At 42.4% G+C, this 26,280-nt stretch overlaps 1 protein-coding gene across 3 annotated transcripts; it reads left to right on the top strand.

The window, feature by feature from the left end:
* Positions 1 to 9: 9 nt before the first annotated feature.
* LOC110983345 (delta-1-pyrroline-5-carboxylate synthase-like) lies at positions 10 to 22,408 on the top strand. Of its 3 annotated transcripts, XM_087144695.1 has the most exons (16): positions 30 to 156; positions 634 to 686; positions 1,729 to 2,285; positions 2,718 to 2,855; positions 10,603 to 10,707; positions 11,305 to 11,457; positions 12,974 to 13,189; positions 13,694 to 13,903; positions 14,233 to 14,329; positions 15,043 to 15,263; positions 17,080 to 17,217; positions 17,986 to 18,181; positions 18,587 to 18,708; positions 19,139 to 19,325; positions 20,355 to 20,450; positions 21,020 to 22,408. In XM_087144695.1, the coding sequence occupies exons 3-16, from the start codon at positions 1,911 to 1,913 to the stop codon at positions 21,187 to 21,189; spliced, it is 2,424 nt and encodes an 807-aa protein (XP_087000821.1). In that variant the 5' UTR covers positions 30 to 156; positions 634 to 686; positions 1,729 to 1,910; the 3' UTR covers positions 21,190 to 22,408. The 3 variants fall into 3 exon arrangements, with proteins under 3 accessions (XP_087000822.1, XP_022098225.2, XP_087000821.1); XM_022242533.2 differs by lacking the exon at positions 634 to 686 and having other exon boundaries at positions 11 to 156; XM_087144696.1 differs by lacking the exons at positions 634 to 686; positions 20,355 to 20,450; positions 21,020 to 22,408 and adding an exon at positions 19,713 to 19,808 and having other exon boundaries at positions 10 to 156.
* Positions 22,409 to 26,280: the final 3,872 nt, after the last annotated feature.

Here is a 26,280-nt window from a genome sequence, read left to right as displayed (position 1 = left end):
ACATCTCAGTGCCACGCGTGCAAGACATGCCCACGTTGTTTATGCATGCATTGCATCATCGACTACACGCGCGCCGACTACGATACGGGTGTGATGTGTCAGATTTCCTCGATCGAAGAAACTGTCCACATATGCCGAATATTTTGAGCATGTTTGGTAAGTGTCGTTTTTTTTTCCAACTCCATGATTGGGAGGCTAGTAATTTTTTTTCAAATTTTGTTTTCTGTTTCATTTTTGAAGTGGTCTTGGAGAGGATGTGATACGAAGATGAAGAAATATTTTGATATTTACTTAATTCCATCATGTCCATGGAGCTACATCATGTAGTTACATGTATAGAATTGGACTCTGCAAAGCCATTAACGGTGATGAAAGCAACGAAAAATAGATTTGAAGCTCAGAATGTTGTGCGACGTTTTTTGTACACGTCTAATGCAGAGCAAACAGCGATTATTTTGTACACAAAAGTACGTCACGTAGCCTATGTGTGAATTTTGACTGAAAAGCTCAAAACTTTTGTTTTGCAAAACTTTTGTTCTTATTCTTGCCTTCAGTCATGGAGGTATAAATTTCCAAATAAACAGCGCTCCTACTCATCTGCCCCTATCCATGGTTTGTAAATTGTACCATCAGTGATCATGGATACATGTAGGAAAGCCGTCTGTATTCAGCAGGAGCGTGAAAAGGTGATTGACATTTTTGTCTCGTGTGGCCGTTTAAATTTTGTTTCTCCTTTGCCGGTTGCTGGCATCAGACGTACATGTACTGTACGTGTAGGCCCTATCTCAAGTCAGTGCGAGTCATTTTTAGCACAAGTCCGTTCAGTGATCAGGCCACCAGAAGTCACAGGGCGGAATTGGGTGAGAGTACGCTGTACTTCCCAGTCATACCTGTGATTTGTCATGTTTGTGTTATGCCTCAAACCGAGAGCCAATCCAGTACAAAATTCAGAAAAGAGGAATGCTAACGCTCCACTCGGCAGAGCTACCTTAAACCATAGTCAGTACATGTACATACAGGCATATACCCCCTGCGTATGACGTCGCATACATGTACGTACAGATGGCATTTCTTTCTTAAAGATGGGTTGAGTAAATTGTGCATTCACTGTACGTGTAATTAATTTCAAATAACAAAGAATAGCCTCTGACTCTGCCTTAATGTGCCAGGGGGTTTATATGGTCGGAGAGGCTTGTGATGACGGATTTTTGATGGATTTTTTTTTCAGTTGTGAACTGCCAAAACTTGAGCAGAATGGAAAATGGTCTGTCGAAGTTTGCCAATGGCAGTTGTGACAAGCCAGGCCAACTCGGCATTATAATCATATCCCGACTTATGGACCTTGACGTGAATAATAGTAAAAATGGAAACTGCAACAGTTGAAGGAATATACCGACTGTCCATAGACATGTTCCTCACACGTACAAATGTACACTACGTGTAGTTGGAAGCCAGTGTTTCAATTACGTTATTGCCCCTTTTTCCTTCCCACAATGCCTTGCTACCATTGTGCAAAATCACCCCAGCAGTATTTGCGGTAAGGCTTATTTATACGTACACGTGCATGTACAATAATTCTGGCAGAACTACACGGTGCGCGTACATGGACTTGGTCTACAAATTGCTTTGTTAGGTTCTGTAGATTATGATAGTCCTTCCACATTGTGATCAGTGTAAATGTGGACATGTTTGTAAATGTTGCTTCTTTTTCCGTCCTTCAAATATCAGTGTGCAGTTACTGAGCAGTGGACGTTGAAAAATTCTGAGACTGATGTGACGGCGGTTCAGTGAGCTGCAAAGCTACAGTAGCTGTGCATTAAAAACGATTCTTAAAACCAAACTCAACTGTATCCTGTTCTAACTGTAGAACTTTGTGTGGGAGAGTCCAGAAAACAATTTGTGACTCAGTTATGGCAGGCATTGGTCGGCTCTTTCAATTCAGTGGTACTTCCCGCCAAAGACTCTCTCAGAGAGTCGGCACACGGTGGAAAAATTCCCAAAGCCTGGCACACCTGCACACATGGAAGGACGGTGCTGCAACGCATCAAGCTGTGCAGCAGCAGTGCAGCGGGGTCCCATGCAGCTCCCAGCCTCCGGCCAAGGGTGCAGCCAAGATCCCGGGAGTGAGGGGCATTTCCACCTCCAGTACGCAGAAGATCCGAACGGCGTATCGGTCAGATCTCAAGAACTGCCGACGGATCGTGCTCAAACTGGGGAGCGCGGTGATTACACGAGACGACGAGTGCGGCCTGGCACTTGGACGGCTGGCCACCATTATAGAACAGGTATGGTTGATGAGCTACAAATTTGTAAGCAAAGCAAGTGAAGCTTTACATTGTGGCCTCGTTGGCCTGTAATGTCCTTTTTGAAAAGATTTTTTGCAAGATTCCATTAGACCCAATTCCAAGTTGCTCTATGGAGATGGTGGGAACCTCATGTGCTTCAACAAAGTCAACTGATCAGCAACATGTACGATCTCACATTGTGTTATCCAATTCTGATGATTTTCTCCAAGCACATTTTTTCGTGCTGTGCCTTTTTTCATTGAATGAGGAAACAAATCATAAATAGCTTGGCACAAAAATCATTATAAAATAAGACGGGAAATTATGATTGTTTTTCTCTTTATGTATTTTTTCTCTTTTATGTGGGTCAAATGGACTGCAACCCAATAGTTTGATCACTTGTTCCTCTTGAAATCCCCCAATTTTGTCCAGGTGTCAGAACTGCAACAGAGCGGCAAGCAGGTGATGCTAGTGACCAGCGGAGCCGTGGCATTTGGCAAGCAGCGTCTGAGGCACGAAGTCATCATGTCACAGAGCATGCGGGAAACGCTCATCCCCAACCAAGAAAGAGTGAGGTTTTGATGCTCATCTTACATGTAGATGCACTTAGCACCTTAAAGGTTAACAGAAATAGAAAGCATTTAGATCGTGTGAAGTATTTGAAAATAACAATAAATACAAAACCATTTAGACAAATCATGAATTCAATGTTTTTCCCATTAATCGTGACCTCAAAATGAATAAAAAGATCCTTCCTTTCCCCGCCCACAAAAAATCCCCTTTTGGCCGTTTGCGTTCCTAGGCTGATTTGATGACGTCATCGCCAGAACGCCTACATGTACATGTACATTGCATGGTTGCACTCAGTACATGCAGCTTCGATGTAGCTTGGCCCACAGGCAAACACTGTCTCAATTCAAGGGAGAAATTAAAAGACAAAGTCCTAGCTAGCACAGCGTTTGCCTGTGGGCCGAGCTACTTCGAGCACAACGTGGTCTATTGCAAGCGTGCAAAATTGCGTGTACTGTGTGCAATCATGCAATGTTCGTGTACACTGTACATGTACATGTAGCTGTTCTGGCGATGCCGTCATCAAATCAGCCTGGAAGCGCAATTGAATTTATGATGTTCTTGAAATGGTTACGCATTTATTGTTATTTTTGAAATACATGTACTTCACGTGAATTAAATGTTTTCTATTTCTGTTAACCTTTAATGGATCTTTTTTTTACAGATTTATACTGTCTGACAAAAATTTTAATGAAAGTTTTGTAATCAGGCATGATGGGATGATGACGTGTTATGGATACATGGGCTGCCCTCTCCCACACACACGTTTTTAAACAACTGTAACAAGCCTTTTGCAAATTAACTTTGACCTAAATCTGGTACACTGAATGCTTGAAATTCACGTGAACATAACAACTTGAATTCTCCTTACTAAAACCACTGTTGCTACCGGTATACCTCGTGATTCGGGGCAAGCTTTTGCTTAGTTACATAAGGGACGCCTTGCAACAATGCACTGTTCTCAATGGATAAGAAGGGCACAAAGGAACCAGTCCATTCCAGAGATGGTGGTCGCTATGCAAAAGCTTGCCCCGAATCACGAGGCATAGCAACAGTGTCTTTAGACTGGCGAATTTAAATTGTAATGTTTTATGCAGTCAGATAACTCAGTGCACCAGTTTTTATTCAAATATAACTTGCAGGTGGCTTATTGTGGCCCAACATCGTTTTTTTCATCCTACCCAAGAAAGAGCAACTGACCACACATATTAAATTGGTTTTGATATGCTCAGGATTTTTTTTTCCCACTGGAAAAAATATATTAAACAGCCATATTTCTGGGAAGGAATTTGGGACTGGGAGGGGGACGTTATTTTGAAAGAAACTGTATGTATGTAAGCAGGGTGGCCAATTTTGTTTATTTTTTATTTTTTTAATAAAAAAAATGATTTTTTGTTTTCATTTAAATCAGATTTTTCTATTGTTATAAAAATTGGAGACAAGTCAGCTCAATTATCTAATTCAAAACAAGCAGATGAGCTGCATGTCACATGTGCATTAATTTTCTTTTATTTATTTTGTTTATTACAAAAAATTGCACAAGCTTTGATTACAATGTCAAACTCTGAAATGCACAATTTACCTGTAAATGAAGTGAAGTTAAATCATGATTGTAAATCAAATTCAATTACTGAATCAAAAAAGCTGGTTTACATGTAAATTGAAATGAGTGGATTAGATGACTAAAAATACATCCTTCCAACCCAGATTGTACCGTACATGTACGCTTGCATTTATGCATGTACTTCTTACCAATACTTGGAACTGAAAGGTTCACCACAGAGGGGGATTTGCTGCTTAAAATGTGAAACACTTGCAAAAATTACCAATTGATTGAAAGAATTAAAAAATTGAAACATTTTTACTTTAAAAAAAAAAAAGAAACTTGTTGATTTAAATCAGTGATTTACAAATGTAAGCTGTAAGCATGGTAAGGCCACTCCGAGAGTTGAAGAGTTGTGATGTGCATTTTGGTGCTTTCCACACGCCTTTAAAAGGATAATAAAGTAAACAGACAAAAACTGTGAACTTTCATTAACCCCCCCCCCAAAAAAGTAATTTGCTCCTTTTTTGGAGGGGGGGTACGGTCCCTGTGGCCTCCCAGGAGTTGCCCTTTAAAATCAAAGGCATGGTGTTGGTAAAGTAATGTTCGTTTCATTTAAAGCAAATACCATGCAACCTCTCTAGCCTCTCTTAGTTTTATGCACGGGTGGGTACCTGTTATCACATACATGTACCTTTTTTTCCAACGTCATGTAATAGGAAGCAGAACTATATTTTTTTGGCATTATATGAATAGTACGTGTACCTACTGCATTGTATTTGTTCACGTACACATGAGACGAGACATTCTAATTTGAGTTCAGTCAGTGGCAAGCTACAGAATTCTGCTGTAATCTAACGCCGCCGTTGCCAATTCAAGCAGACTAGGCAGCTCCTCAAGAGCTTTTCTACATTGACTCAAATATACCCAATTTATGAAAAAACAGCACGCTGGTCGTGTACCGTACATACTGGCTTGAAATTTGAATCGGTGGATTCAGAAATCAGGCATTTAATAAACGCGTCTTACACTGTACAAAGAGCCAGTTTTGCGCGGTGCGGTGCACCCCGGCTCCTTGAGTATACCACGGAGGCAGGAATTATTGACAAAAGGGGGCCCTCGGGAGGGGGATACTGAAACACATCAATAAGGGACCCACATGCATCTTTCTTAAGGTTTGTTAGAACACAGGATAGGAGTAGGGTAACCGGTAGGGGATGGGAGGCCATGAGAAGATGTGGGATACGGGAACAGCGCATGCACTTTCAGCGCTATTTATTTTTTTCTTTCACGGAGGAATTCCTCTGTTTTTTTTTTTACCAACCCTACATATACAGTATATACCGTGAAATATTTGTCAAGAACATTCTCAAATCGTCTATTGTAGAGAACTATGGCACATAGCATTCCAGGAGGATTGGCTAACCTCTTCTTTCCTTCATTTTTAAAAAATCCTTCAGAGCCTGAAGATGGATTTTGAGGGGATCTGAGATTGCTTGGTTAAATTATTATTTTTTTTTAATGATTTTAAAGGAATTTTTGAATCATTTACTATCTAGTGCTGAATGATTAAAACAACACACCCCCTTAGCAGTACATGTATGCCTTACATGTGTACGATATCTACACTACACATGTACATTTTGTACAAACATTTACATGTACATGCTTATAGTACTGCCGATTTGCCTCACCACTTCGAGTATATGAATTCTTGTCCCAGACATGTCAATACACCTTGCAAAGTTGTCATCTTCTTTCCTATTGCATGGAGTTTTTTTTAAACTAAAACATTTTATGTTGAGTGGCTGGTGAAAATGTTGACACATCATTTAGCTACATGTAGTTAACTGCATTTGTTCAGTCGTGTGTATGTTCTGTACTTTGAGCAAATGCTAATAATAATGCTTAGAAATATTACGTGCTTAGCAAGCCTTAGCTGAGAACTGGTCACGACAGCATAAACTGCTGTCTATTTTCACTGGTAACCCCATTTTATTTGCTTAAGTTAATGTTCAGAGGCTAGCTCATTTCTGTGGCCCGCTCCATGAAGTTCATGAATTCCCCGTTCATTGACTAGCGTTAATGGAAGTCCAATAATGGGACACGTCTGCCACTGAGAACACAATCAATACAGTAGGCCTACATTCCCTCAGGGTTAAAGCCCATTACACATGTGGACGTTGGCATCCTGAAATTATTTATGAGTTGAATGGAACAGATCAGCCTCGGAGTGAAACAATTGATTTCATTGATTTGTCCATTTCATTAAACTTGCAGCATTTTTACCAGTTTCCATGTTTTATTGAGAAGCTCAGAAGGCTTGTGGGCACACAGTTGTGGACAGAGCTGTTCAGATGTACTCGTATACATGTATAAACATTTTACATGTATCCATGTACTGTGATTAAAAGCTTTCTTGGAAGTGTTGACATCTGCAGATTACATGGATTAGGGGGAGTTTAATTGTCACAAATTGGTACTTGTACATGTATTTATGCAGCTTCCTGTTTCTTCAACAATCAGAGTTTATTTCCTGATATCACCTGTAATCTTAATCATAAACAAAATTTGTTCTGAAGAGTCTTGGTCAACAGTCAGTATTGTTGAGATGAGTGTTTGCTTTTGTCCCAGCTACCATAGGTGGTCTTATCACAGTGTTCATATGCACTTTTTAATTTCATACTCAAGATTTTGCATGGTGTGTATATATATGCGTTCATTTTGGAATTGGAGCACAGTGTTGATCTTGTGGGAATTGGATGGGTGCATGTACCTGTGTGTTAAATGTAATTAAAAAGTGATTCATGCAGGCTTTATGTACCGTCAGTGGAGTTAAATATAACAGGGTGCATTTGGCTTTTTTCTGACTGCAAATCTTATCAGCTTATCAATTAACCCTTACCCTCCTCAATCCTTCACCTGTTGGAGGACTGAGGATTGTTTCACATCCTAATATGCTTGTTTCTGAAGCATTAACCTTGTTTTCTACAATACTTTGATTCATATACAACTGTCATATGCAGACAGAGGAAGATGAAATGAATCAAAGATGCTGCCGTTATATTCCTAAATTATACATAATTCAGAATTTTGAAGTGACATGATGAAAGTTGAGAATGAGTTAATGTAAATGAATCCACTATCAGGCCAAGAAATGCTCTGCATGTATAGGCCTACACCATAGGTAGGCAACATTCCCCCCCATCAGCCCTGGGACAGAGAGAATCACTGATGAGCCACATCAGCGTTTCTGTTCACAGAAAACCTCTTGCCACCTGTCAGTTTTACCAGAAGTCAACCGAGGTCTTGAGCGTTAATACTTGTGTCTGGTGATTCCATATGGTCACTGGCAGATGTCCTTTATACTGTTCTGTTCGTGTGTGCTATATTTTTTTTTCTATGTAGTGCAGGTGCTGTGTCAGCATGTACATGTACAATGTACATGTATGCATGCACAGTGTACATGTACATGTACACGTAGGTCTTCTGTCGATATTGCATGCACCGTATAGAGTACTGTACATGTACATGCACATCTGCAGGTACCGGTATGTGTACATGCATCAGACAGTCAAAATCCCCAGAGGCAGTTTGAAACCGGGCCAACTCTGTGACCTGCTTATAGAGGAGAAATAAAAGGAGGTTAAGTTTTCTATCCATTTAAGGCAGAAGTTCTACATAGTTCACAGACAGAGCTAAATGTAAAAAAACCAAAGTGTTGAATTGTGTTCATGTAAATTAGTTTAAGTTGGTTCTGTATATGTGACCGGCTCTAAAAAATGGGTCGTAAGTCGCCAGATCTGGGTTATGAGTTTTTGATATGGCTGGGTTCTGTACATCAAAAACTACAATTTGATATATGAATAACCCCTGGAATATGCTGCATTCTGGAGATATTTAGACATTTGTACGGGTATGTGTACAGTATATATCCACATTTTTGGATTCAATAAAAGCACTTTTCAAGAAAAAGCTCACGAAGTGTAGAGCTTCAAAATACAATGCCAAATAGGATTTCCTACTGAATGATCAATTTTTCATCTTTATTCATCAGTATCCATTTTTGTAGTCACAAATTCTGAAAATATAAATATTATAGAAAGTATAAAAGGAAGAAACTCAAAATCACGTTTTGGAAGAAATTTGGCCCTCTGCAAATAGAACAGGCCATTACGTGTTTTGGCATTGCACGACTAATTTATTAGCCTTTTTTGCAGAGTGGGTCACATATTGTATGCCGTCAGAATTATATCTCACAAAGGTACTGTCATTTTGCCCGGTTAATATCATATTCGCAATTCTCCAGGTTTTAAAGCCTCCATTTGAAGAAAAATGGCTTTGAATATTACAGAAATCGGCTTTGAAAAGTACATTTTGCCCATGGATGATGTATATGATGCACACGTTCATGGTACATGTACATGTATGTACATGTATACAATGTACAGTACATGTATGCACCTCTACCGTATGTTCACAGCTATGTAGGCAGATCTCTACACATCCACCAAAGAATGATAACTTTTTCACCAGATGCCTGCAAACTACATGTACAAGAAAAGACCGTGTAATATTGCATGTTTTTGCTTGTAAAGTACAATTTAACTCAAGCAGTGACCCATTGTTGAACTTGTAAGCACAGGTACATGTTCTCCGTATAATAAGAAACAATCGTCCTTGATTGTGAACAGATGTGGGCAACAGGTGTGTGAAAGTTTGGATTTGATTTGGATGGAGGAAAAACTAACATCTGTTTTTTGCCGTGTCAACCATGCGAAACATAATGTCATTTGTAAATTTCCAGTAATTAACACCGATAAGGGAATAAAGCAGTTGTACATGTGCTTGTACACGCATAATATGCATTGACAAAATGCTACATGTAAGTGAAAGCAGCTCGGATTACTCATCAAAACTTACATGTGCACTTTGTGAACTGAAAATGCCAGGAGCAGGTACATAGCATGCATGCACATGTACATATATAGTGTCATGGAGGTAGTGTGAACGTTGTGAACAAAATTGATTACTTCTAAAAGCCACAGATTGAAGTCAAATGGGGCAAAACTTTATGTACCACAAAATTCTGTCTGCAGATTAAGTGGGCTTGAAAGATTCCATTTAACAGTAAACGGGAATGTTGACTCCACCAAACGCAAGGTGGTTGGATCCGGACTTGATAGGACGTATACAGTGTACATGTATGATTAACTTTTCAAGGTTTTTTTTCAATGAAAACTGATTATCACAAATGAAATGCACGTCACAAAAGGTGCCCATCTGCTGAGAATAGACATTCAGCAGTGAATTTCACGAAATGTGGCTTAACGTTGAACCATGCATAAGCCTTCCACCACAAATTTATGCTGTTGCTGTGCAATGTACAGTGCACGTGTTACCCGTATGTTCAATTTCACGAAAAGTTGCATAGCAGCACCACGTTTTAATAATAATAAGTTTCTTGGATGAGACAAAAATGGCTTTTACGATGGCCGTTCTTTCCTAATATAACAGCAAATATCAAAAAGTAGTTGAAACACCTCCGTCCGCCATTTTCAAAAAGTTTTTGTCTTCTTTGTTGGAACTGGACAAAAACTTCTCGCCGTTTTCTCACAGCCAAACAGGTTTCTCATTACCATCTGCAACAAAGTTGTGTGCAGAGATTTCTCATGTAAGCCTTGCTAACTTGATGAGGCTTAACTGAACAGCACTTTCCTATATGCTTCATTTGCCGGAACTTACGCCACCTAAAATGACTGTGTAAGTTATACCATAATTTGTTGCATAAGTCGCGGACTTGCATGTACGTGTACGATGTACATGTATGCGATGGGCAAGTGTCCTGAAATCGGTCTTGATTTGTTGCGCAACTTACGCAAGAAAAGGCGGCATAAGGGGAGTTACACCATTGAATAAAGTTTGGTGAAATCGGTTGCAGATGCAAAAAAATAATACCGTGGGGTATAAACGTACCTGTTAATTATGCAAAACTTTGAAGTACAATGTACATGTACTTTGTCTTAATTCAATTAGATCAGCATTAACAGGTTGGAAACAATGACAAGCTAGGCTATTAAAAGCGATATGATTTTTCTCAAGCCTAATCCGATGTGCTGGCTCAGCCAACATTTTCCATATTCTCAGAGATGTAATGGAATGATACCCGATTCAATTTCCTGTGTTTTCCCCTTTTGGCCTCAGGGCAATTTTTTATTGGACTCGCGAGCGTGTGCTGCGGCAGGCCAGAGCGGACTGATGTCGCTGTATGAGGCTATGTTCTCCCAGTACGGCCTCACCACGGCCCAGGTAAGTGAGGCTTCATGCTTTATCAGATCACATAGAATTAGAAATTATACAATTATTAATCCATTGTACGTGTACAGTGTATATAATCAGAGGGTAATGAAAAATTACAGTTCTGGCCTAGTCGCCGAATAATAATTATAATAAGTGATGGATAAATACTGCTTTATTTCCCTGCAAGGGGTCGCGATGCATTTTGTATTCTTACCCCTGTTCACTGGGCCATGAGATCTGTCTCCTGTATTAGCTTGAAATCAGGGGAGGCTGTTCTCTACGCTCACATGCACCCATTTATTCTCCTAATTGGGGAGAGGCAGCTACCATGACCTGTCTTGCCCAAGGAGGACAAGCATCATGGTACCATGCTGAATCAAGCTGGGGTCCCCTGTGCCCAGTATCTATACGGCATCCTGATTTTTGTATGCACAAAGACGGGTTCATGTACGTGAACACACATGCCGTCTTGCGTCTTCAGCACATCTACCGTGTAACAATAAGGTGCTTGCGGCAAACCTCCTCCATAGTACTGAGCCAAAAGAACAGGTTTGTTAACTAAAAGTGTGTTCATTCCCCCCCCCCCCCGATGCATCTGCTTCCTAGGTGTTGGTGACCAAACCTGATTTCTACCATGACTATTCTCGTAACAACTTGAGGGGGACCCTGAACGAGCTCCTGCGGATGAACATCATTCCCATTCTGAACGCCAACGACGTGGTGGCTCCCCCGCCCGAGCCCGACAAGGACCTGCAAGGGGTGAGGTGCTGGCAAAGGTCTTGAAGACAGTGGGCCGATGCCAGCAGGACGTGCTTGAGCGGGGCTTGTTGGATGCACAGAGTATCTGCGATTATTGGCTTGCACAGCTGAGCCCTCCTTTGGTCTTACAGCACAAATTATGCACGAGTGCCCACAGGCACTCTCTCGCATGTGTTTTCTGTATGGAACACAAACATGGACAGGTTCAATGTGTACACAGTTGGCTGCCAGCACAAAGTGACCCAGGGTCTTTTGTGCAGTCCTCTTCACTGCATTTGGTTTACTGCACAATTGTGCACATGAAACAGTGAAGCAAAGTTGTTGGGCAGCACAAAAGTGCAATCTGATATTCCTGTGAGGGTCTGTTGGTGCAGTGCACAACACAACACAGCTGTGCTTCTGTGAGGTGTTCACCAAGTGACCCAAAGAGTGACTTCAGCATAGGAGGGCTTTAGCTAATTAGTAATGAAAAGTGCACCAAACGGAATATGGTAATAACAACCTGGTTGGGGAACTGAGAGGCATTGATGTCTGCTCCGAAGGGAACGGGAGAGGTTGCGTTTTCACATAGAAGTGACTTTCCTCTGGTTAATACACAAACATTTTTTCTGTTTTTTTTTTTTTTTTGCGGGACATGAATGGTCTTTACGCCTTCACAAGCCTGGGGCCAATTTCATAGAACCACTTAAGCACAAAATTTGCTGAAGCGCAAGAAAACCTTGCTTAAAAAACAAAGGTTATCAGCTCAAAATCTATGTGATTGTCATGCTAACCAAAAGGCAGGTGAATACCATTCCCAAATAATGTACATCACGTGGAGTTTTGGCTGGTAACCTGATTTGTCAAGCAAGGCTTTTTCACGCTAAAGCAAATTTTGTTCTTAAGCAGCTCTAGGAATTTGCCCCCCCCATTGGTAAACTTCCCTCCCGAGCTGTCTTTGCTATACCAATGAGGGTGCATTTTGCTGCGGGACAGGATACAAACCGAGATGACAATTTACAAATGGGAACACAGCATCTCCACTGTAACACAGACAGTTATTTCTAAATTAATTCTCTTGTTAAAGTGCAGTCCTTGTGTGTCATAAAGCTGTCTAATTTCAAGGATCCCATCTGAATACTCCACAGTATTTCCTAGGTAACTTATTTGGTCTGGCACTCGCAAACCATTTTCTAGCGTACAGTTTCTGCTCATTATAAGGACAAAGAAAGAAACTGACTGACGTGGGTTTGTAGTTCGTCTCACTTTGTCAGTCCCAAATCCTCAGATTCAGCATAATTTTGCATACATGCTCACCCTAGGGGGTTAGGGTTAATCTGGGGTGCTTGTTCAAAGGCATCAACCCATAAATACCTCATGTAGCCGGGGATCATGCCGTAACGATACAGTCAACAGTGGGAATGTTTCAAATTCGGGGGTTGTTGCCCTTCAACTGCTTGGGCTTGTTGTATATATCATTTTTCCCTTCAACTGTTCGACGTCCAAATCCAAGTCAACACGTGGTGTTTCCCAACAGGTCATCAGCATCAAAGACAACGACAGCCTGGCCGCCCGGCTGGCCGCGGAGATGAACTCTGACCTGCTCCTGCTGCTCTCGGATGTGGACGGCATCTTCACCACCCCACCGGACCAGGAAGGATCCCGGCTACTGGACACCGTCTACCCGGGTGACACCGCTAACATCGTATTTGGCGGGATGTCCCGAGTTGGATTGGGCGGAATGGAGTCAAAGGTACGTGTATTTGCATGTTGTATTGTGACAGTTCAATACTCATATTTATACTCATTTTCAAACTTGAGGAATCAAGTACAAGAACCTGTGTCCTAAAAATGTACTTGAGTACAAATGTAGTTTTGTGGTACTCGAATATGTACTCGCTCTTGAGTACTTTTCGTCAGTTCTTGCTCTTGCTCTTCTTGAAAATGTACTTGAGTACAACTGTAGTTTTGTGGTACTCGAATATGTACTCACTTGAGAACTTTTTGTCAGTTCTTGTACTTGCTTTTCTTGAAAATGTACTTGCATGGTAATACAGCACTGCTTGGCTAGACAAAAGTGTGAATCTGTGTATTGCCCACTGGGTACAGGTTAAAACCATCTTGAAAAGACGTGATCTCATTTCAGCCTCAGCACTGTAGGTGCATACTGTCTGTAGGCCTTGATCTGCCCACTCATGTAGTCTTCTTAATACCTGTCATTGTGTTAGTGGCTTATTTTCTGTGCTGATGTTGTCAGGTCAAAGCAGCCAACTGGGCCCTGGAGCGAGGCATCGCCGTGGTCATCGCCAACGGCATGAGCGAGGGACAGGTCATCCTGGACGTGGTCAAGGGGCGGAAGGTCGGAACGTTCTTCAGCGAGACCAAGCCCTCGGGCCCGTCCCCAGACTTGCAGGCTGGCAAGGCCCGGGAAGGTGGCAGGCTGCTGCAGTCGCTCAGTCCAGAACAGGTTGGTGGATTTGTCTGGCTCCCAAGGCCGCTTGGTGTGCGGTGTGAACACGAATGCAAGATTGTGATGTGGGATCAACTTTTCAGGCTGCAATTTAACATATTTCAGCTCAAAGGAATTTCACTGCAAATGCCTTCTGAATCAAATTCGCTTCCCTCTTACGTTTACTGGAAGTGTGTTAAAATGATCTTCATTCAGTTGACTACACCTCTGCTGCTTCCCCTTCAGGCTCCTTTGAGCAAGCTAACTTTAAACAGTGAAACAACGAATCTGAGATCAGTTTCAAGACTTGTCCACAATCGTTTTTGTGTCGTGTTTTCTTTGCACAGAGGTCAGACATTATTAATAAACTTGCTGACTTGTTGGAGGAGAGGTCAGATGAGATCATCACCGCAAACAAACAAGACATGGATATGGCAAGAATGAGTAAGTAGGGCTGCTGGATGCACAGACAGACAGCTAAAAAGACACATGAAAGAGGGACAGACCATTGTCAGGAAAGCTGAAAGTACCATGAAAATGACACTTTGTTCAGGGGAATGATTCCAAAGACTATTTTGTGTGTCAATCTCATCCTTTTTTGAGGCTGCATGTATTTCTCTGTCTGTTTTTATTTATGGCTACTAGTGGGTTCCTTTTGTGAGCGTTAATGAAGACTGCTTTTAAAATGCTCACACACGCCAAACATTCTTGGAATGTCTCCAAAGCTGGAGCACCCCCTTCCAGAAAGCTTTTAGCTTCTTTTTGGAATTTGCCGTAGTAACAAGCCTTTTTGGAGTAAAGGATTGCAAATGCTTTGACCAGTGTTTGCAAGTTGTTCCCATTTAGGAACACACGCTGTTCCCGTTAAGAACTGCAGGTGGTCCCAATTAAATTAAACACAGGCCTTGTTGGAATGTTCTATCGGCCCTGAGCGTGACCAAGAGAGGGTGTACTTTATCTGGAAATGGAGGCTCCTTCAGTTGGAAGTGCGCTTCACTGGTTTACAAACCACCATGAAATGCATGTTGCTACCAACAAAATGAACACTCCACACCCACATGGCTCTTTTCAACCAACGAGGGAGTGCTTCTGCTCTGAGTGGATTATGTTTCATGTTTTAAGACGTTCCCCCGATATTCAAATGCTCATTTCCTCAGGTCAGATGTCGGGCCCCATGCTGGCCCGCCTGTCCCTGACGGCACCCAAGATCCGCAACCTGGCCGACGGACTGCGGCAGATTGCCACCACGTCGCACGACATCGTTGGCCGGGAGCTGAAGCGGACTGTGATGGCCGATGGGATGACCCTGCGGCAGATCACGGTCCCCATCGGGGTGCTAATGGTCATCTTCGAGTCCCGCCCGGACTGTCTGCCCCAGGTGGGTGAGAAATCAAGATCAGGTTCCCAATTTCCATATCCCTGCCAACTAGGAAAGTTTGGTAAGCAAATCCTTGTCCCAACCAAAGAAACAAACATTAATAGCTGGGAACCAGTTACAGGAAATGTACATTGTGTAGTCTATGACATTTTGGCCGGTAAGCATTTGTTTTGCTCAGCAAATAATTTGATTCAGCCTAACAAAATGAGTCAGAAGTCACCAAAGCCACCTTTGAGTTAATAGTGACCTTGCCCAGCTGGAATCAGTAGGAACCTTCCACATTTTGGCCCACATATTATCCATTTTCGTCACCAGGAAGCCAGACTGAGTATGGTACATAAAACAGAGCTCAGTGTGGTCTTTTTGATCCACACTAGAGCAAAATTAATGGAAACAAATTACCTTGAGACTCATTTTCTTTGCTTTGAAATTTCAGTATTCAGCAGGTGTATGAAATGGATTCCCGCTGTCACCAGGGTTTGCTTCTCAGGCTTAGCAATCATGATCCCCCGTATGAGTGGTGTCAGGAGTGAGATTTGTCAGGATTTTAGTGATTTCATGATTCTTTCAACAGGATTTTCCTGAATTTGGGATTTTACAGTCATTTTTACAGTCTGGGAAATCGTGTGTTACAGAACTTGAACATATAAAGATTGATATAGGGATGCCGTGCATGAAGGTCATGGATTAGACCTTGTGTTTTGTTTACTTAGTCAAGCACAAATTCAGCCCGATAATTCTTTTGATTCAACCGCACAGCTCAAGAACCCCATTCGCACTGCCTAATTGAGGCAGCAGGCACACCTGCAAGCAACATTTTCAAGCAATTTTGAGGATTTTTGAGGGTTGAGGGTTTTTGAGGGTTTAATGCGTTCAGAGGGTTGAGGGTGAACGCATTATTTTCATGTCAAAAATAGGAGAATTTTAGAGGATTGAGGATGGTACCTAGTAAAAAAAGGCCCAAGGACCCTACACTGCCTGACTGCAGATTTTTGTGTGTATGTGGATATTTCATTTTCTCCAAATGTCAACCCTGTGGCGTGCAAATCTGTATGGTTGTGTGGCACTGAGGTGTCTGCAGCAGCAACAGTCATCCGCTCCAAGCGGAACAAAAGAGGGCAGGTTTTTTTTTACTACTCACCGCATACATGTATGAGCGCTTTTATAATGGGATCAATGGCGCGGTTGACGTGGAGCACACTGAGTACGCATAACAAATTTATTTCTTAATGTGTGGTCTCTGCGTACACGCTGAACGTGTGCAAGAACCTGCCTGGAAAACTTACTATCGTCTGTCTTTTGTTTGGCCGCTTGGGGGTGCACTTCAACTCGGGGCAGATTGCCAGTACTGAGACAGTGGGATCTTGTCTCACTGAACATTTCATTGCTGGATTGTGTGGCTGGCAGGTTCAGACTAAAGTGCTGTTTGGCCTGGGAATATTTTTCTTATGTAGTGGATCCTTCTGTTGACACTTCATTACAATTACAGGTGACTCTTATCCTGTGAAATGTTGTTTTCACAAGAAGCCCCGCCAAAGAATAAATAGAAGAAAAGATACTCAGTATTTTGAAAAACTTTAAACTTATCTTCATATCTTCAACCACTTATGTGTTCAAAAGATAATTGTTTCAAATATGTTAAGGTATGCATTCCCGAAAAGACCGATAAAGTGATCGCTAAATGCATTTGGAAGTGGAACTCCGAAACGGCCAAAATTTTATCAACCTCAAATACCGAACCCTGGCATCCCTCCATAGGGCAGCAAGGGATGTTGAAAGGAGATGGTGCTGATGGACTTGTGCTCTGCCCTTGCAGGTGGCAGCGTTGGCCATCAGTAGTGCCAACGGCCTGGTGCTGAAGGGCGGTAAGGAGGCCACTCTGACCAATGAATGTCTGCAGGGGCTGGTGACTGAGGCCCTGGAGATGTACGGAGCCAAGGATGCCATCTCTTTGGTAAGTGATCGGCACCACGGTCATGTTTAAGTTTCTGCTCTGGCAGGGTGGTGTGACTTGCCAACATGCCCACTCGTCAAGTTTAAAAGCATGCAATAGGCCTTTTGCGAGTTAACTTCGACCCAAATCTGGTACACTGAGTTCTTTAAATTCACGCGAACATAACAACTTGAATTCTCCTTCTTAAAACCACTGTTGCTATACCTCGTAATTTGGGGCGAGCTTTTGTTTAGTTACATAAGAGACGCCTTGCAACAATGCACTGTGCTCAATGGATAAGAAGGGCACTAAAGAACCAGTCCATTCTAGAGATGGTGGTCGCTACGCAAAAGCTTGCCCCGAATCACGAGGTGTAAGCAACAGTGCCTTTAGTCTGGGGAATTCAAATCGTTTTGTCAAAGTGCACTTAAATAAGTCAGTGCATCAGATTTTATTCAAATTTAACTCGCAAATGGCTTATTGGGTACGGTGCCCTCGCAGTAATAGTGTCTTCTCAGATAAGTCTGGAGCATCTTCAGAGTTCTGTAGACAACACTTCAGTAAGGTGAGGACAAGTACTAGTATAAGAATTTTCCCCTCCCAAAAACCTGTGACCTGATGTTTTTCCTGTCTCTTTTGTCACTCCTTGACAAGCACCGTTTACATTACAACTGGAGCAATTCAACAGCAGTCCTCTAGTGGTATCCCTGGCAAGAAATGCCTTTTTTGAGTTTTTTTTTCTTGGATCCCTCCAGACCGCGTCCCATGTAACCTTTCCCTCCTCCCCAGATCAACACCAGGGAGCAGGTAGGGGACCTGCTGAAGATGGAAGGCCTTGTAGATCTGGTCATCCCCCGGGGCTCCAAGGAGATGGTGCAGAAGATCCAGCAGGAGAGCCAGGGTATCCCGGTCTTGGGTCACAGCGAGGGCATCTGCCACGTCTTCATTGACAAGGAGGTGGACCCACAGATGGCCATCAAGATAGGTAAAAGCACTGTTGACCCATAAAGCGCAAGTATCTAGTATCTAGTAAAGGGAAAACTATCCACTGCACTATTTAAAGAAATCTACCGATAAGTGTGAACAGACAGGTAAGTTTTGAGGCGAAATTTAAAGGATTCGGTGTCAGGTCATTGATAAGCTCATTGGTGATAGATTGATCAAGTTCAGAAGATTTCATCTGCTCTGAAGAATTAGTGATGTCACGATTAATTGAGACTTATTTTCACTGCTGCCCAAATTCATCTCACAATATCTGAGCACATAAAATTATGTTCTTGTAGCAGCAACACAGTGCACTTCAATTGAGATCTGTGTTCTGAAATACTTTGCTAAGGGATCCGATGACCGTGTTGTGCAGATGGAAATGTTTTCATTTCTCTGTGTACAGTGCGTGACTCCAAATGCGACTACCCGGCTGCCTGCAACGCCATGGAGACGCTCCTGATCCACAACGAGTTGAGGCACAACGCCCTGTTTGACGATCTGCTGGACATGCTCCGGTCGGAAAATGTGAGCGTCAGTCGTCAATCGTCAATAGCACATTGTGGATCAGAAGGAACCATCAAACATTTTTACTGACAGAATCTCTTTATCCGTAAGGGTAGCAAGCAGAGTGATTCATCAAAAATAGAGCCCAGCGTTCCCATTCCAATGCAAACTCCAAAAAAAGTTACTGGAAAACAGCCTTGAGACTCATTCCGTAGGATAAGGTCACCTATGTACCATACTTGGCAGCAGGTCATTTAGTAAGTCCAAGTCAAGTCACAAGTGACTAATGTCATGACTCTAGTCCAACTCGAGGGTCTATGTTGTGTTACTTGAGTCAACAACTCTGCTGTGTACATTCTGTGTCCCATTTGTGTGGCACTCAGCATTCCAAGTTGGTCGGATTCATGTTTTTTTGTGTTGAAAATAGAATAACCGTGTTACCCTGTCACAGGTGAGGATCTATCCCGGACCGCGCCTCTCCAAGTCCCTCAAGATTGGCCCGGCTGAGGCCAAAAGCCTGAAGGTGGAGTACGGCGGGCTGGAATGCGCCGTCGAAATAGTGGATGACGTGGACAGCGCCATCCAACACATCCACAAGTATGGCAGCGCGCACACCGACGTGATTGTCACAGAGAATAGTGAGTGTAGATCATTGACTCATGAACACCTACTGATAAAACAAATTCTCCTGCATTTGCTCATTGGTGAATTCATGAAACTATAGAGTGGTTTGGTGATTTCATGCAATACGATGACCAAGAGTTTATCTCATTCGGTGTTATCGTCAGGTAACTTCCTGAGAGTCAGAATTGTATGGCAGACCAAATGGCATTTTTTAACTCGTGTAATCTTTTGAAATGGTCATCAAGCCACAAAAGAAGTGGTTACAATCAACCTACTTGTGCACTGCAAAATCCTCAACCGACGAGTGGATTTTGAAGAATCTGGTAGATTAACACAGCAGGGTTGTCATCATTTGTTCTTGTCTTAATCTGTGGAGATTTTCTCTTTTTGGAAATGCAAAGATTTTGAAGCCTGTCAAACAATCATTGAAGATTAAAGGCCTCATCGGGAGCAGCATTTTAAAAGGTCCATGTTTGGTATTCCAAACCTTGACACTCAGTATTAAAATAAAGAGGCATTCCAAAGACAATTTTTTTCACTTTTTATCTGCCATGAATACTCTCATGGACACACATGCCAATTTTTCTTTTCCATAAAGCAGTGTTGTTTCTTGCCCTTGGTATCCTCCCTGAGCTGAATTGCACTATCACCGGTGACAGAAAGACAGATGGTACTAAGTTTTCCAACCGGGTTCTTGCAGGCGTTCGGCGTGCACGTGAAGACTATATATTCCAGACTAAATTTGTAGTGCGTATTCAGCATGCTCCGCATCAAACGTGCTTTAACTTGCACACGCCTATGTGATGAGTGCATACCAAATGGCTGTCAATTTCATTTCAAAACACGCCCTCTTTGGTTCCTGCTCGGATTGGATAGAGAGATTTACTCTTCATGTTTTCTCGATAGTTTCTTGCCGCACTAAAGAAACCGTAACAGAGTACCAGCTGCAAGGGGTCTGTGAGGAACAGGTTCAGTCTTAAAAATGGTTGAGAAGGGTTGATTGACTTACATGTATGTCGCATTTTACTTGATTTCTCTCACAGCACAAACAGCCCAGAGGTTTATGATGGGAGTGGACAGCGCCTGCGTTTTCCGTAATGCCAGTACTCGGTTTGCTGACGGCTACAGATTTGGTTTAGGTGAGGAACGCTTTCTGTATCACGTTCATGTCCACAAGTGTGCTTGTCATTATGGTCATACTTGTGGTCTTTGTGCAGTTTCATTATGGTGGTACCCATGGTCTTTATGCAGTTTCATTATGGTCAAATTTTATGCTAGCCCCATGTGCTTGCCAATAAGAGTTGAGCATGTCAGGGGGTGTTTCAGACCTTGGAAAAGTTTTTCTTTTCTGTAGTTTTGGGTGGCAAGTACATGTACATGAACACAAATGCAAACTGACTCTAGCCCAACTACACATTTGTTGGTCTGTTCAGTCCAGTCCACTCTTAAATGTATGTGTAATGGCTGGGGACTGTTTCATGTTTTCCTTTACATCAGTGGGCTTACCACAGCCGAAGGGTCCATAATATGTGTCTGCTGATTGGACAAAATCTAGAGGTCCAAGGGGCATCATCTTGCAATCAGTGAAATCAGTGAATGTGCGTAGACGATATCATGGACACTTGTCTGCAACCAAGCATCTGTCTCATAGACTGCAATTTAACTTCCATACCTCAGTCTCACAAATCCTCTGCCCCCTTTCGTACAGGAGCGGAGGTAGGGATCAGCACCACCCGCATCCACGCCCGAGGGCCAGTGGGCGTCGAGGGCCTGCTCACCACCAAGTGGATTCTGGAAGGCTCCGGGGACGCCGTACAGGAGTACGGCGAGGAGGGCCCAAAGGCGTACCGCCACGAGCATCTTCCCATCAGCAATTGATGACAGGTCCAAGTCCTGCATCGGTGTACATAGCCCATTTTGCCAAAGCTGGAAAAGGGATTCTCTTGTTTGATGCTGTGGAGATGTGACTTGTAAGATTAAAGAGATGGTTGGCAAGACTTTGTTGCAAATGAAGCGGCCTCATATTATCAAGGAGGAGAGATCAGGCTTGTTGTCAGGCTTGAAAAGACAATGAACTACAGATGCATATCTGCTAGATTGGGATTGCTAACAACCCTGTGAGAAAAATGGTGCCCCGAGGGGCGAAAGCTCTGAGCATAAGAGGCGTTTACTAAGTCTTGTCAATCTCTTGCGTCCAAGACGGTGTAGGGTTGAGGCCTTGATATCCTGTACACAAGGACGTCCTAGGCTTTTGTGGAATCTTGAGGTATAGTGGTGAAGTATAAGGCACTGAAATGCTGCTTAAGGTATTCACGTTGACTTTGGTTTTAATATCCTTCCAAATATTGTTTTTTGTTTAGTTTGGTTTGGTAATTTTTCTTTCCTTCGTGTCGAGTGAAATAAGTCTGTGTGTGTCATCAAGAGAGTAGGCTAGGAATCCGCGCACATGGAGATATAAACAAGCCATTTGCCAAGGTCATCATGACTTTTACATTTCACTTTAGTGGGTAAGCCATGACATTCTGTAGCTTTCTACACGAGTCCTGAGGCTTTAAGCAACCAACTTTGGCAAGGATGCAATTTAAATGACTCACAAAGCCTTAAGTTGTGAGCGTGTGCTTTGTCATGGAAATTTTCTGCTCGTATGAAATCTCACCGATCATTGCTGACCGATGCCAATTTTACAGTTCTATAAAGCCACGCCAAATAGTTCATGTGCGCTGACAACATGAGGACCAGGTGGTTGATTGGTTGGAATTTGTTAAAGGTCTTGTTGCGTCATCACGTGGCCCTATCCCTGTTTATCTTTGAGATGCCCTTCCTTATTTTTCTGGTCTCCTTTGGAGATGCGTCGAGTGGGTTGGAAAGTGAAACATCTCCAGCAGCAAAAGAAATAAAAAGTATATTTTATGTGGTTTTTAGGACGTTCAAAAATGTATATTTTATTACTACTTTAAAGGACAAGTACACGGTTTAAGCTCGGTTCGTCACTTTGAAATAGCAGTCACTTTGAAATAACCCAAGGTTGGTCATGTTTTTGGTTTTCTTAATGGTAGTAATAAGGCATTAAATGGAAAAGTTCGGCCGTTTTTGTGTAGATGGTGTATCTCATGGGTCACAAGCCTTGAATGCGCAAATGTTGTTGAGTTACATTTTCAGTCACCTTGAAATACTGATGAATGTGAAACGCTGCTTACATTTCTTGAAAGTAATTGTGCATGCCTGAGGGATGTGTATTTTGGAGTCCTTTGGGTGTATTGCAGTTTGTGGCGCACCTAGGCATATTTGTCCTCCTTTAAGTATCGGCTAGAGTATTGGATGATCCAAGTCAATATCAATTCAGATTTCCTCATGTTTGTCGACTGAAACAAAAACGAAATCGACTCTGTGCCATACAGCTGACAGTGCAAGCATGTTCATTTGCGATTAACGACAGCAGGTGAGCAGAAAGATCTTAGTCGGACTGCGGTTATCGGTGCGGACGCTCTTTTGAAATGCTGCCGTCTTGCGCTGTTGTCATGTACATGAAGCTGAAACGCAATTTCTATGAGGTCCATTTGAAGCAAAATATGGGACGGAGAGAGAACCCCCCCGCCTTTGTGTTGCTTATTGTTTGATCGGAATCGCAGGAATTCTTTACAGACTTCTAGGGGGGATGTGTTAAGTAACGGTAGTCTAGAGTGTGTATAGGGATTTGACATGTAGGGGGGGTACCCCTCCGTCCCATATCTTGGCTGGTATAATTAGGTCTGCCGACAGTCGCCAATAGGCAAAATCGAGCTGCCGCTGGACAAGAGTCTGCGACAGAGCAGTGATGCGACGATGTTTGCACGTACCCACCGCCACATCTAATTGGAGCGTTGGTAATGGGTCACATCCTTTGCAAAAATTGTTGAATAACGACTGAATCTAGTGTTCAAATCCGGTGCTAGTAAGGCACTGCCGTCAGTGAAACGAGACGGGTACTACTGACTCATACTGAGTATTTTTCGTTTCGATTTCATGGGGCTTAGCCACGAATTTTTTTTTTATATGCCTTTGAACGAAGATAACCCCAAAATATCAGTAAAACTAAGCGCTCATTTCTGAATGTAGCCTCCCGCCTCTATCCAAAATAGGTCCGCAATTTGGGGCTTTTTGTGAAAGAAATACCCTAAACTGGAAACTATCAGTCCCAAATTTGGGATTTATAGAAATAGTTCTATGATGCCTCCTGATTTTGGCCTGTCTTATTGTAAAAATCCCAGAAGGGGGTTGAACAGAAGATTCGCCGGCGGAAGGGACCAAACTTTAAAACGCAGGCTAGGATACAGATAGCAAGCTTGTATCAAGACTAGATTGCAGGCAAAATATCCATGCTGCCTTCACCGATGCCCAGCTACGCATAGACATAATAGAAGTGAGCATTCTTCAGAAAAAAAACTGTAAAAGGGATCACGTCACGCGCTAATTATTGGTACGTTCTGTGCCTCCTTTGTTGTAGAAATACCTGTACTGTCATATTGCATCGTTTTGTCCAGTTGGCCTAACTATACAAGTACATATTTCATTAGTTATTGTTGCTTTCTGTGATAATTTGTTATAACAGGATGATGGACAATAATGTGATCGTGGTTAAAGTTTCTTGGCTCTTTTTTAAACAATCATCTGCGATATTATGGAATCAGTAATGGTAAAATTGTTTTGAGTCCGTCTCTATCTGAGAATGTAAATAGTATAAATTTAATGGACAAAACGTATCGCATTTGTATTTTATCCCTAGCCCTGCACAGATTGAGAAAACTCCCTTTCTTTGGAACACTAGTATTGCGTATAGCACAGTTGGTTTTTAATTATGCGAGATGAAGGCAGAAGGTGCCTATTTTTAATTACTTAAAATTAACTGCTTACGTTTTTTCTTGAAATAGGGATAGTTTGTGGTAGCCTGTAGGGCGTGGCTTATAGCTTGTAATTAGGGCGATTTATTTGACAGCCTGCGTCCAAAGAGGTTGGACTTTAGGGCCGCGTTGGTATGGGAGCAGGGGTATTTTTTGTCTCGTATTAGGAGGAATCGACGATAGGTCGTTAGGCCTGAAGAAAATTCATGAAAACCTGACAAGCATGCGCGTGTTCTTCTATGTGCTTGTTTTCACGGGAAGTGGTACGTTAAGGATAGGTTCTGTGGTGTGCCCGGGGCTTTATTATGTACCGGTAGGGTTGCGACAACTTCCGATTAGAAGCCATTTTGGTTCCAACGTCCGCATTCGATCGTGCGTACACAAGAAACGGTCAATCATCCAATGTTGAGATCTGGTTTGTCATGTCTGGTTTCTCCATTTCTTTCCGGACCATAAATGAACAAATCGATCCCCGGTTTCAATAATTCACGAAAAGGTGCACTGCTCAAGTGTATCCATGCGGAATATAGGCCTACACCGTAAAGAAATATCGATTCTTTTAGAATTTACTCTGCCTGCATATTTATTGACAGGCTTTGTGGTTTTTTTTTTTGTTCTGTCTTAATCGTAAAACAGTAACCAGTTTATTTCCCCTTAAATCTTTAAAAACTCGGTTATTTGAATACAAAGTACATAACCATAATTAGGTTTCAGTTGGCTAGTTTACCGAGTTGGGTAGCGTGTTTACAGTGCTTGGTACCAATGTCATTGTCCCACTTTAGATTGGACCGACCGCACGGTGGCCCTTAGAGCTTGTTTACAGTGTCATTCATCAAATCTGGACAAATTTGACACCGCGATGAACACGATGACCTACCCTGCGTAGAGTTCACGTTACCCCCATCAAGTGCTAAGTGCTTCGGTTGCTATGGGTATCGGATACTATTCTACCATAGCAACCGAAGTACTTAGCAATGCCCTTCGTACAAAAGCTGTATGCTTCTTGACGTGGGTGACTTCAGGCCTTTCCTGCGTGAAAGGGACAATGAGATACTGTCGCCTGGAAAGTCGGGACCGAGTTGTTGGAACTAAAAATCACCTCATAACATTTCTCGTCCCCATATCCCCATAACAAGTATATTTTTTGGCCGTGCACAGTAAGAAAGCAAAGATAATAGCGAATACCATTACACTGTGACTGGTTCCCGGCCAGTCAAGATACCTGCGGGCGAGGTACTCAATTATGACTGCTCTTGCGCCGTTTGCCGGTTTTACTGGCCTACCAAACTGCCCGTTTTGCTGGTCGCTGGGGATTCCATGGGCGTCTGGAACGTTTTGCCTCAGAATAAAAGGCTTCCCTTAACGTTGTTTTCTCTTCAATAGGGTACCAGACTAGATTCCCTACATAACCGAGGACTGCAGTCGGGCTTGTATCTGTCGTATAGTTTCCATCAAATTGCTGTCTGCTAAACGTGTTGCTAGCTGGTGATTTTGTGTTATAATTGATAATTAGGACGCGTGATTTAGGAGAGGTTTGGGGGTTTGAATATTTCGGTACAAGCTTCAAATTGGTTCGGTAGTTTAATGATGATGTTTGTATCTGAGCATAATGTTCATCATCGGCTCGATTTCATACGTTTTTTTACAAAAAGTCTGCATTTTTTCCCAAATACTCGATTACATGTACATTGTTCCTCAGTTTAAGGGTTTGGAATCATTCTTCCAGATGCTGCTCCCATCATGCTATATGCTACCTCTTTACAGCTTCGCTACATCACTTTGGATTGTTCGCCGAGTTTATGACGTCATTGATAGTTCTACTTCAGCCCATCCTGCCGCTGCAAATATAACGCTCATTACTTTGTCCCCTGGAACTTTGAATTACACTCGTTCATTTCCATACCATCTGAATGCAAGCATTTACTGAAGCCAGTCGTGACGTGTGTTGCATTCATATAAGCAAATTACGTACGGGCTGAAGGAAATCTGCATTTTTTTTTAATTATGTAAGGTGGAGTGTAGTCCTTCAGCTCAGTGTCTCTGTAGTGATTTTATGCATAGAAAACGAAACATCAAGCACGCCTTTATTGCT

This window comes from Acanthaster planci, linkage group LG13 (genome assembly GCF_054643075.1).
Source record: "Acanthaster planci isolate LZ-2023a linkage group LG13, COTS_SCS, whole genome shotgun sequence".
Classification (NCBI taxonomy): domain Eukaryota; kingdom Metazoa; phylum Echinodermata; class Asteroidea; order Valvatida; family Acanthasteridae; genus Acanthaster; species Acanthaster planci.
This window is presented reverse-complemented; position numbering and strand designations above follow the sequence as displayed.